Here is a 13475-nt window from a genome sequence, read left to right on the forward strand (position 1 = left end):
CAAAAAACGTTTTTCAAACACTGATTGTCACGACTGATAACTCCCTCCTCCAAGAGTCAAATGTTTAAACTCTTCCAACTAACATTCATAGACAATATGAATTGGAATAAATGCATAGAAGATACTGTCAAGTCTGCTGCAAAGGTGGGCTCCCTCTACTGTGCTAGAAAACTAGTATTCTATATCTCTACAAAATTATCATTCGCCCTTGCACGAAATATTGTTGTACATTTAGGCTACAGCACTAATCACTAATTCCTCCCTCTTAGACAGCGTCCAAAGAAAGATTCTCTAATTTATTAGGTCACACACTTTCTACCAAACTTCAGCCTCTGTCCCATCACCACAATGTTGCATCCTTGTCATTGTTTTACAAATACTTCAACAAAATGTGCTCCGACGAACATACGGCACTTTCAGCACCCCCCCCCTTAGACCACCCGTCTTTGTAATTACCTCTCTTCTCTATAGAAACATGCAGAAATTTAAATGAAATGTGAACAAACATCTTGCTGCACAACTCCACACATTGGAGGCCAATGTTCCAACTAACATTCATAGACAACATGAATTGGAACAAATACATAGATGTTGCCAAGTTTGCTGCAAAAAAAAGAAAAAAAGTGGTCTGCCTCTACCAACTAGTATTCTATATCGCTACAAAACCATTATTCACCCAGGCATGAAGTATTGTTGTCCCATTTGATGTGATGCACCATTCATTTTTTTTTCACTCGCATGCATGCCTTAGATTTGTCACTGACTGATTACACACACATATTATAAATCCCACAGGAAGATACTTCATGTGCCTAGCAGTGTTCTTAGATAGGTTTTGTATTGGAATGTCTTTGATAAGTATCGATAATCGAAATAATCCAATGAAAGAAGACACAGGCGATTTTGACCATAGTTAACACCTTACACAGCCTAACATCACAAGTGCATTTGAGAAGTTTTATTACACACAGTAGCCAAAAGGCCCGACATAAAATCTACAGTAGGCTCTTTGATACGACGGGTGCATTTGAAATGAATGTTCCTCTTTAAAATATAATTCAAGTATGATACTTAGCTTTTGCATTTTAAACTTTAGATAGAAAAAATAATTTTATAAAATCAATTGTAGGTTCTCTACAGTTCACAATACATTGTAGTCTACATCGTACTGAGTCACTATGAGAGGCATGTGGGTTTTCTCCTGGTGCACCTAACTAAAGCAGGCAATCAATTGATTTGATTGAAAAATGGTCAATTTCCACGATTTTGATGACAATAAAAAATATGAGTGTGTGAAACATTCGATCATCATTAAATTCCAGGCAACATCAAGTCACCCTGCTAGTATATATATATCTCAACAAGTGTACCTTGCTTACTCCACTTCCTACTTTTGTCTCACACAAGCACTCAAGTCTGGCTAAAGGACCTCAGTTTAGAGACATTTTTCAATCACATGCACACACATTTCCTTTCATTTCTATAGAATGAAGACAAACAAAAAAATGGTAAGAGCAAAAAACACAAAATCTCTCAATTTTTTTTATAATAAACATAAGATTTTATTGTCATTATAATTATTTAATAATGAAAAAGCTTTGCTCCAATCACGTCTAATGAAAACATTAAACACGTTAAAGAGAAGCCATTAAATTAAGAAAAGTGATCATTCTACTGTTCGGCAGTGTCCCCCGGGCCTCAATGCTCTACATCTGGGATACAGGGCCATAGGTCAGAGGGGAGAGGGGAGGGAAGTTGAGTTCAGTGCATCAGCCCTTCAGTCTGGAATTGAGGGATGGGGGCATAGGTGGGTAAGTGGGATGGATTCGGGGTAGGGACTCGTCGGCAGGGTAGAAGAATCAGTCGGTCAGTTGGTTAGTCACTGGATGACCAGCTACGGCTGCGACTGGAACTGCTGCTCTTGCGTCTGCGGCTGCCACCCCCACTGCCACCGCGGCCTCCTCCACCGCCCCCACTTCTTCGCCGTCTGCGTCGGTGACCACTGCTGCTGCTCCGTTTGTCTCTGGTGTTGTGTCGTCGGGAACGAGAACTGCTACGAGATGATCGACCACGACTAGAGGAACGGCTGGAACTGAAAGATGAGAGAGAGTTGATGGCAATAAAATATGGCTGATCAAAACTTATATAGGCCATAAATCTGGCATTAATACAGATATTCTGCTGAAAATTTTTTTTTTAAATCCTCATATTTACATATGATTTGTTTAACCTACGAGCATTTATTTAGAAGATCACACTTTTATGGTCAGAATAAGCTTCAGATGCAGATAGGTAAAAAATGTTCGAATGGGAAATTTCCACTTAAATTTTCCATCATAAGTTGAGCTAGAGCTCCATATCTAGGCATTTACAACTGAATTTCGCCAAGTACTTTATCCATTACACCATGGGTCCATGCAGAAAATTCTCGTATGTTTCTAGATATAAGTAGCACTATTTATTATTTATTACTATATACATATATATATATATATATATATATATATATATATATATATATATATATATATATATATACACACACACACACTGTTTATTTAAAACTGAATTTTCCCTTTCTGGTACTAATAAAATAAATTAGTATTAGTATAAAATTACCAGTGAAATTAAAATCTGCAGACCAACTCTCTCAAGTGTGGTTTTACATTTGTGAAAATATATGCACATATTACATGAGTTTTTACTGTAATCCAAAATTTAAAAAAAAAACAACTCTATAGATAAATATTTAGAGATATTAAAAGGATTGGAAATTGTATTGGAACGGAGAAAAATATTGGAATCATCCCATCACTTATGTGTACGTGAGTGTCAAACCTCAGCTTCCCAAAATTGGAAAAGAGCCAATCCAAAACAGCAAATATTGCACAAACAAAAATCTTTTTTATCCTTCTAGACAAAACTTTATAAAGATAATAAATAATTAAAAGGGGGAAGGGCTATATCAACACTCCACTGCAGCCTTGCACTGTATAGGATTCGTTTAATAACCTTCCTTTTGAAGCTCAGGTCTGCTGTGGAGTATTGAGAAAGTTCCTTTTTAAACTTTACTTACCGTCTTCGAGAATTACTGCGACTGGGAGAATCTCGCCTGCGACGATTCCTGCAAATAAATTTAATTTTCAAGTTTAAAAATTAAGACAAAGCAAGTTTTTATAACACACTAGCAGGGGTACCCGGCGTTGCCCAGGTGTTTGTAGGTGTGTGTGGTGCTAAATAAAAAAGAAACCCCCCGGGGGAAGGGGGGGGGTACCGAAGCACTGAGGCGAAGTTTGAAAATAAAATCGGCCAGCCAGAATGAGTTAGTGAAAGATGTTTGAAAGTCGTCGTGCGTTACGACGACGATGTAAGCATTGTTATAAGCGAAGTAAGAAAAGAAAGCAACGTTTTAATTGGGGGGGGGGTAATCAAACCATTAAAAAAACACAAAAAAATCTAACGCAAGGCAAACGAACATTGAAAACAGAAAAACGAACACGTGAAAAATGGTTTAAATGAGCCTGTTTCGATATTAAAATTTAAAAAATCGGTGGATACCCGGGTGTCGCTAAGAATAAGCGAAGTAAAAAACAAAACAAAAAAAAAAACAAGAAAACGAACGTTACGTGAAAAATGGCTTAAATGATACAGGGTTCAATATTTAAATTTAAAAAATCGAAAAAAAAAAAAACATCTCACACCACGATTCGAACCCAAAATGTTTAGATAATGAACAAACGCGTTAACCAACTGCGCTAAAGCAACGGAGATGAAATTTACTTGGTTTTTCAACTATTTAAAGTAAATCAGGTCATGACGTCATCTGACGCATGCGTAGAATCGGGCATTGTTACGAGAAACCCGTTTTATTGTCAGAGTTCAGCTAAAATGGATGTTGATGTGGTAAAACCTACTCATTGTTTGATGTTCCCATTAGAAAATAATGGTGGATTGATTGAAGACTTATTACTGTAGTTTTGGTGTTCAGTTTAATGATTTGTGCTTGAATATTCTTTTATTTTATTTACCTCTTTTACAAAAGATGAGACACAAGGTCAAGTGTGGGTTTGATGAAAATATAAGATTCAAACTGCAATAACACTGTCAAACCCACTTGACTATTTTATTACCTCGGGTTCTTTGCATTTCACCAATGTAGGTTTTGTTGGATTTTTTATAGAATAGAATATACACTAGCATTATGTACAATCATTTCTTTTTCAACATGGGCATACCAAAGTTTCATGTTTAACATACATTTCATATACTGTATACAAGTTGAATCTTTATCTAAGTCTGTCTTGAAAAATTGACAGACATCAATCATATCATTCCCATATTGTTTCTCTTCATGCAACACATATCTTCAATCCTCACCAGTCATATTTTACTTTTATACATCACATACTGCATGCACATGTTTGATAGATATTTCACTTGGTTAATAGTGGTGATGCTCTGATGGTTAGTAATAACAGAAATTCCCCAACTTTACTCTGTTCACTTTTTATTTTTTTAATAACGCTAGTGGCAAAACTTCTGAATAAACGTAATAGCATATATATTATTTAATTAGAATTCATTATTGAGATGAGTTATTTTTATTATTTATTGCAGACTTATCCTCATCTTTTCTTAGTTGTTTCACAACGTTTTGGCCAACCGCGACGGCATAGGAACTCCGAATCTCCTAACTGCATCCACTGCAATTACTGCCTTCCATAGTTGTCGTCTCACCACATTTTTAGCCAAGTAAGCCTCAGGCCAGCTCTGGATAGGATTGAAACCGCTATCTTTAGACAATTCTCACAGGAGGCGGGGCCCGTGGCGCAGTGGATAGAAATGTTGAATCTCTACGGTTTATCATACACTTTGTAAACATGTGCTGTGCAACATGTTTTGCTGCTCATGTGAATGACAAATGTTGAGAGGCAATAGACGATTGACCAAAGGAAGAGGAGAGAAAGCTGAAAATATCTCTTGTCCAAATCAGACCAGCTAAGAGATATTCTCACTGTTTGAAAACATGTCTCATTTGATTGGGAATGTCAAGCTAGGATCAAGATTTGTAGAGAAAAGTAATTTTCTTAAATAAACTCTAGATAAAAACTATGAATAGAGATTGTTTAAATATCTTCAGGTCCACCTTTTTGTGGTCAAAATAGTGACCACCAGAGTTAGTCAAGGATGAAGAAATTCTAGGAAAATGGAAGAGGTGATCATACCCTGCCCCCAGGAACAGGAGGAGAAAGAGAGGAAGTGGAAGTTAAATGTTGGAGAGAGGATCATTGATTTTCCAGAAAGCTGTCAGGCAATTGATTTTTGGCAGTCTTCGAGAACAGAGGGTCTGTTGTGTAGAGTTAGCCATGATAAAAAAAAAAAGCTTATTTTGCATATCATTTAACACCACTGTAATTTAAAAAAAAAAAAAAAAAATACTATTAATATTATTACTTCCTCATCAGCTGGTTTTGCTCTTGGTGTGAGGATCTTATGTTGCAGTGATGACAACTTTAGCCTGAACGTGTAGAATGATCACAGTAGTGTATGAACATACCTGTATGTTCACACATGCTTTACACAAAAACTAGTTATCATCTCTCAATCCAATGTTTCTTCAAAACAATATTCAGTTTTCGTTATAAACAAATACACATTTAATATGTTAGAATAAAGAGGGGAAACACATTTTTTATTGGCTCTCTCAAAATTGGCTCCGAAACACCATCATGGAAAGTACCTAATTATACACAGACCACTTGGCTGAACTGCTGATGAGAAACGTGGAACTTTGAAACATGTGACTCCTTTCGATAAAGAATTGGCTGGAACTTTACAAAATCAAAATGGCATTTTGAGTAAATATATGCATCATAAATGAAAAACTTTGTCCGGAGGAACAGCATGAAACTTTTTGAAAACAAAAAGATTGTTAACTCACTTGGAGGTGTCTCTGGAGGGGCTACGTTTGTATTTGGAGGCTGAAGATGAGGGTGGAGATCTGTGGCGATATGGAGGTCCCCTAATAAATAAATAGATTTATATCATAAAAAGCATAAAAACTTTTTTTATTTTTAATTCTAAAAAAAAAAAAAAATCTAATCAATGATTTTTACTTGACTTTCCCACATTACAATAAATTTTAATTCGCTTGAAAATTGTTGCCAGACTTGAGCCTAATCGAAAGTAAATGACAAAATTGATTGTTAATTGAATCCAAATATATTCATCTACACGGGAAAATAACTGGTACAGATTTCCATTGTTCTGATGCAGAATTGTACCATTTTTCGAATCTATAGATAAAAAGGCCAAATAATTAAAAACCGAGATCAAGAGACACTTGTTGAAATAATATACATAAAATACATCAAATCGACAAGTCATGACTAAAAATTCTTCACAGAATTCTTTTTTCAATCGAAAAGGACGTGTATATATAGAGATTAATCCAAACAAATTGTTGATATCAAAGAAAACAAGTGAAGCATGTACGGTCCCCGTTGAGTGCACAGTGAACGAGGTATAAAAAAATGACTAAGTTCAGCCCGCCACCCCCACTATTTAGCCCCAAAAGTCCCCAGGGGACGTCAAATCCTGATGAAAATGAACAAATGGTGCAGTTTTAGGCTTTAACATTTAAATTTAAGTTCAGCACCAGGCAAAACTGCTAAATAGACATACACAAAATATTTTGGACAAATATGGTAAAATAATTCCAAAAATGGAGCGTTTTTATTAACCCTAAAAGAGCCCTTGGGGCACATCCAAGAGTTATGGTGAAGCATAGACAGACAAAATTATATAGAAATCAGTTAGTTACAACTTTTCAGAAAGTTTTATAAAAATCCAAGGCATCAATTTTTTTTTTAATAAGCACAGAAGTGTCAATTTTAGCCATTTTAACCCGAAGGGCACACCTGGGGTTTTCCTGAAAAATCCGTTCTGTTACATTTTTACTCATCATGTTTAATATTTGTGCAAAATTTTTTTTAAATTCCAAGGCGTAATTATTGAGAAAAGGGTGGACAGACAAGGGTGAATTTACAGGTCTACCCACCTTTTGTTAGAAAGGGGGGGGGGGAGAAAAAAATCAACTATAAAGAATTAGAAAAGCTTCAACATTTGCACAACCGAACAAGTATTTGACTTATACAATTCAACAGTGAAATGCAGAGAGGGAGAGAGGATATTCAAAATATTTCTAAGTACTAGGACTTATAATTGACTATTTTGAGCATATAATAAAGGAGTTGGCCTCTGGCATCACCAGACCTTAGCATATCACTGAGCCAACATGACCTGTTTGGCTGGCTGCAACGATCATTGATGACAAAAAGATGCAAGATATGCACATACGCAAAGATGCACTATTAGCACATTCACAAAAGACCCACATTAAAACCCGGAAGTTATTTTGAAAAATTTTCAAATGTAGACGATTTGTAACCTACCTGCTTCTTGATCGTGAGGAACGTCGTCTCCTCCATCGTGGTGACGAATAACTACTCCCTTTCCCATATGGCCGGCCTGATCGGGCTGGTGGGGGTGAATACTGCCTCGAGGAACGAATCACACGACTTGATCTGTTATAACGTGATGATGAATAAGAAGGTGGGGGTGAATGGTTTCGCCGCCAACGTGCGGGAGACACCCTGCCGGGAGAACGGAAATGTCTCCGAGGAGAGCGTGGAGAACGGCTTCTTGACTTACTGCTGCTCTTGTGACGACTTGAGCGACGTTTGCGAGTCGACTTCTTTGGCGAGCGACTTGAGCTTCGGGTACTTGACCGTTTTGATGGCGCTATTGGCAGGCTCGATTGTTTCTGCTGCTGTTCCTGTTCCTTATCGTCCTCTTCTTTCGGTGTCTTGCTTCGCTGAGGACTGTTCACACTGTTAATTTCCTGGGGAGCCAAGTCTACACTAACCTTCTCTAGCACGTCAGCCTCAGCGCCATGATCAGAGCCACTAGAAGCAGATTCCTGCCTAATCAAACCAACATCTGAAAGTGCATCTGAACCCGTAGGTGGTAAGGGGTCAACCTCTTTCATAGTTTGAATAAAATCAGGTTTCAAGCTTATGGCTTGATCGGGGCTAGAAAATGGTAATGGTGCACTATCAGATGTTGAGGACTCTTTCGGCTCTATTTCCTTCTCAGCAAGGTCATCAGGTTTAGCTGGGGAAGGGTCATCCGAAGGTGACGAGTTTGGCAGTGATGACTTCACAGGCTGAATTAAAACACTTTGAGAGTTGTTATCATCATCATCATTATCAACAATAGCAGGAGGAGGAGGAGGCAAAGGGACATCAGAAACTGCCACTGCTGAACTCGACACAACCGGGGCAGACTCTATTGAAGGAGGTAAAGGAACATTCTTTAGGCCACAAGCAGGTTCTGCAGGGGTGGGAATACTGGCCAGCAAAGCTGATGAATTCAGTCTAAAAACGAAAATAAAAAATTATCAAATATTTTCATATAAGAAAAAACTATTCGTCATCTGACAGTTATTAATCTACCTCTAAATGTATAACATTTTTTCATATAAATTTATTATCTTTTTTTAAATTAACAGTTTTCGTTTGCATTATTATTTCCCATGAAAATTAATGAACATATTTTAAAACGGGTTTTGGTAACATGTTCTTTCCATTACATCACTTTAATTACTGGTAATATTAAGAAAACAATTGCACATACATATAAATAAGTAAATAAGACAATAAAATAACAAATGAATAACACCAAACACTAATTTAATATTACAATCTGTTTAAAAAATTACCAATACAAATTAATCTTGGAAAGAAAAAGAAAAGGAAAAAGCAAAGTAAAAAAGGGAGAAAGGAAAAGAAAAAGGGAAAGAAAAAAGGAAACGAAATAAAATGGAAACAAAACAGAAAATGGAAACAAAAAAGAAAAAGAAAAGAAAAAAGAAAAAAAAGGAAAAAAGAAAAGGAAAAAAGAAAAGGAAAAAGGAAAGAAAAGAAAAGGAAAAAAGGAAAGAAAAAAAAGGAAATAAAAAAGGAAAGAAAAAAGGAAAAGGACAGAAAAATGAGGAGGGGGAAAAAAGTTTTAAAAATTAATACGAACTTTGGAAACTGTGCAGTAGTTTCCATAACTTGTTCGACAGCAGGCAGTGCAGGTGATGTCAACATTGGGGCAGAGATCTGGCTCGTCTGATTTGCTTCCGAACTCGTTTCGTTAGCAGGGAGGGATCGGACAGCAGATTGTATAAGTTCAGGAGGTAACTGAGAGAGAAAAAGAGAAATTTTAAAAAACAAAAATTAGTAAAATACTTGTTTCAGTATAAGTGGAAAAAAACACCTTAAACATATATGATATGACTAAAAAAATATGTTAAACATGAATACAAACTAATACAAATTAAAACAGGGTCATGAAGTCATTTCAGATCTGAGCAAATTCATTGCTTTAAGAGTTAAAGGTGGAGCTTTTAAAACTATTTACTTGCCCTTACCATGAAGAGAAAGTTAGACGATGATATCAGAATGATTCAACTTGTATTCTAAATCCATTTTCCTTCGGCAGAATAATAGGATAGAGGTGAATACTCTTTACCTAACTATTTACACTACGAGCAAAGTGCCCAAAGCAGAAAGTTATAAACTGTCAGTCAATGACCTTTCAATGATTATAAGGTCATCTGAGGTCAATTGAGTCAAAGAAGAAGCATCTCCACTCCCCATTATGTAAGTTGGTAGAAAACTGCTATCAGTTATGTAAAGAAGCATCTAGAAAGCAAAACACGTTCTCATGCACAGATGACAATATACAAGTTAGCCATGTTTATATTTTTATAGATTTGTATGTACACGATTCATTTCTAAACTAATCATTATGAATTCTAAAACACAGCTTCTAGGCATAAAGGATTGTAATGCAGATTATATTTAGTTTTGTAGTAAAATGAGGAGCACCCCTTTTATGGGAGCTGAGGTTTCTGCACATTGAAACCTTGTATCTGACATTCTTTGTCCTCATGGGGAGACAAGTAAATCGAGAAAATGCTGTTATTGTATTGAAACGTCACTACAGCTACATTAAAATGTGTGCAGTCAATCAAATTTGAACCAGAGTTGATCGGTTGTTGATAAAACTGATTGCCGTTGGGTACGTTCAAAAGGATAAAGGTCAACTCTCTGCTATCACCTGGGACATGTTGAACTCTGAATACTGCCAGAGACTCTTTCTTATTGATATGCATTCTTATTTTATCCCTCTCTCTCTCTCTCTCTCTCTTTGCTTAAAATTTTTACCCTCCCACTCCTCTCTTTTTGTCACTATAAGAGAGAGGTAGGTAACAGTGAGAATTTCTTCTTCATATGCGACAGATGTGCCTGATGCCAACTCTGGTGACTTTAGAATTTAATAAATTTCTCGGAAATACAATGAAAATAAATGCTATATTTAAAAATAAAAAACGGTGGCTCTCTTTATTACATGCAGGCAAGTTTCACCATAAAAGTCCCCCTCTCCCGACCAGCTAATTAATGAGGACAAAAACCTGCTAAACACAATAGTAGAATCACCCATTTAGATAGCACATGGTTATTGTGTTTAAAGATATTAGACAGCAAGGACTTAAAGATATAAGCAATAATATTGCTGCTTTTCAAACTAGGGAGAATAGCTATCATGACCTCCACCTCAAAGAAGCCTTTCCAAAGACATCGCCACAAACATGCTAAGATACATGCTGGTAGAACGATAGTGTTACAGTTGGAGTTTTATGCAAAGAGAATGAAAATTAGGTAGAAACTCCTTATGAAATTCAGATTTTTTTTTTTAATTTTAATAATAGACATCAGACATTAATAAATATCCCCAAAATTTCAGTTATTTTGGAGTATTTTAAAGGGATTTTGGAGGGCATAATATGGACACAGCCTCGCTTTTGAAAAACCCAATGACAACATCCTGTATAGAATGCAAAGTTACTACGAACACCAGTTCTGTAAACTTAGAATCTTTCAGAGTATGCAGGTTAGGGCGATTGATCATAATTTTTATCTCCAAATTGTTGCTTCAGTTCCAGGTTGGTCTTCCACAGATTGACCTTTGAATACATTTCTTCGTTTGATTCAGCAATAATTATCAGATCATCGGAATACAACAGTTCTAAAGGGCACGCTGTGCAGTATTCCCTGGATAATGTTTCCAGGACAACAATTAAAAGCAGAGGACTGAGTACAGAATAGATTGGACAAGATGCACAATCCATTCAACATCGAATCTTACCATTGCCCATCAAAACACAGCTTGGGGAAAATCAGCATATACCTTTATCAGGTCGTCAAAAGCAAAGAATAATTTCTTATTCTTGCAAAGATCTTTTTCCTGCAACCATCTCAGAATGAAAACATTCACTGCATATTACACTACATGTCATTAATTGTAATATTCCGTTGAATGTACTTTTAAATCAAATCAGTGACAATACAAGAAAATTCAGTCACCTTGCCATTCTTCATCTTTGTGACAGATGCGGTTACCATTCTTATAGATAATGTATACAATAGAAGGCATAAGATTTTATGAATGAGATATTATACCGTTTGGTTAGTTTGGATTTATGGCATCAGTTCTATAATTAAGTATTTCATGAATGTTTCTATAGTTAATGAGAATAGAAAAACATCTTAAACTCACCTGAATGTTATGGAGATTTACTTCATCATCATGATCCATATCTTCTGGATCAGGTGGGGGTTGCCATTTAAATTTTTCCTGTAATAAGAAATGTACATATAAAGTTACAGTAAAAATGTGGATCTGTAACTGAGCAGAGGGTGAGAGAAACAGGAAGCAAGAGACCATCTTATCAGAGGAAGAATAGATGACATGTTAAATGAGGTTAACTTGTCACTTTTGTTCGATCTTGTGCATAATTTTATTTTCTAAATAATTATTTTAGAATCCCAACAAGAAATGTTACGTCAAAACGTTGGTCGATCTGCATAGGCTCTTAATGCTTAACTTAGATATATATATATATATATATATATATATATATCTAAGGTAAAATTAAAAGCCAAGAACAATGCGAGATTTTTTTTTTATATAGAATAAAATTAAATGCAAACAAAAGAAATAAAGTTCTTTTTTTTGTTGTTCGTTTTTTCTTTTTCACACAAATTTTAACTCTAAACAACAGTAATTTTTTTTTCTGTTGTATTCAATGGTGATATAAATCTCAATATATTTCAGACTTATTAGTCCATTTTCAAAAAAAAAAAGTCTCGCATTGTTCTTGGCTTTTAATTTTACCTTATAATTTTCTTCAACAATGCTTCAAGCAAACTACAACCTACTTATATATATATATATATATGGCTAAGAAACAAGGAAAATATAAAAATGAATAACGTTACCCCTGTAAAAAAATGTTTTTTAAATAACCGAATGTAAATATCAAAGGTCAGTGCATTTATAAAAATAGTTGTACTATAAACAATTTACACTGATGATTCTGGATTATGTATGTGACGCGTAGCATATGATGACAGGCTCTATATAAAAAAACTTTAAAAATTGTGAATTCATTGGACTATCGCTCCGAGGGAGTATTTATAAGCCGCTGTGACTTGTTATGCATATTTAGCACTGATGAGTGCTCTACTGGTATGAGAATAATAAAAACTGTATATGTAGGGAACTATATATAAAAATATCAGTAACAGCCAAAACAACTGTGTGCTTGTATAGTTAATAAAACTGAAACATTTTTTTTTTGAGATGAGCATAAAAATGTGTTTGTACCAAGTGAAGTGGTATATTATTAAAGTATTTATAGTTCTAATATTGCACTATTGAGCTATTTAAATGAACTTTGTTATTAATATCTATATTTGAATATAAAATTGAAATTTTTTTCGATAATGTAAATATATAAAATGTCTTTAAAAAATTTTTTATTAAAACAAACAAAATTTTACATTGACCATTCAGTCTTCCTCAGTCTAATGCAACATTTACATGCATAAATACACAGATACATTAAAATACTTGTCCTTAACTGCGTTCATACCAAATTCTTTTCTTTCTTTGCATTTTTATCCATTATTTTTAATCAGACAACTGAATCATCTTATTAATAAATCTTTGAAATTCAATGTTAATCCAGAATGGTGAAATTAATATTAAACACTCTACATACTAGTTTGTCATGCAAAGAACAATAGTCAGTGTTGATGAACAGGAAAGCGCTTTGTTCTTTTTTTAAGTGTAACCAAATATAATGAGAAAAAAATAAAAGAACTAAGTTACAAAACATTGCACGTTAAATCAAGCATTTCCTCTGAGCAATTTTAATTCACTTTGATTTAAAACAAGTCGGCAATATATTCAACCCTGCGGGACAGATCATATATATATATCTCGACCCTTAATTCAAAACAATGTAAATTAAAACATTTTAAAATATATTAAAATCTCTGAAAATTAGTCCCATTATT

At 34.9% G+C, this 13475-nt stretch overlaps 1 protein-coding gene across 3 annotated transcripts in view; it reads right to left on the reverse strand.

The window, feature by feature from the left end:
* Window positions 1-1537: 1537 nt before the first annotated feature.
* The window catches only part of LOC145258233 (uncharacterized), a 129120-nt gene continuing 117182 nt past the window's right edge, over window positions 1538-13475 (reverse strand). For all 3 annotated transcript variants that reach the window (XM_080116193.1, XM_080116192.1, XM_080116195.1), the window contains exons 19-24: window positions 11671-11748; window positions 9091-9248; window positions 7455-8438; window positions 5942-6022; window positions 3077-3124; window positions 1538-2092 (exon numbers count right to left, since the gene is read on the reverse strand). In XM_080116193.1, the coding sequence (XP_079972319.1) occupies window positions 1876-2092; window positions 3077-3124; window positions 5942-6022; window positions 7455-8438; window positions 9091-9248; window positions 11671-11748 (1566 nt within the window). In that variant the 3' untranslated portion in view covers window positions 1538-1875. The remainder of the gene's footprint in view (window positions 2093-3076; window positions 3125-5941; window positions 6023-7454; window positions 8439-9090; window positions 9249-11670; window positions 11749-13475) is intronic.

The sequence above is a fragment of the Euprymna scolopes genome, chromosome 33, assembly GCF_053919585.1.
Source record: "Euprymna scolopes isolate OS-2025 chromosome 33, ASM5391958v1, whole genome shotgun sequence".
NCBI classification, from domain to species: Eukaryota; Metazoa; Mollusca; class Cephalopoda; order Sepiida; family Sepiolidae; genus Euprymna; species Euprymna scolopes.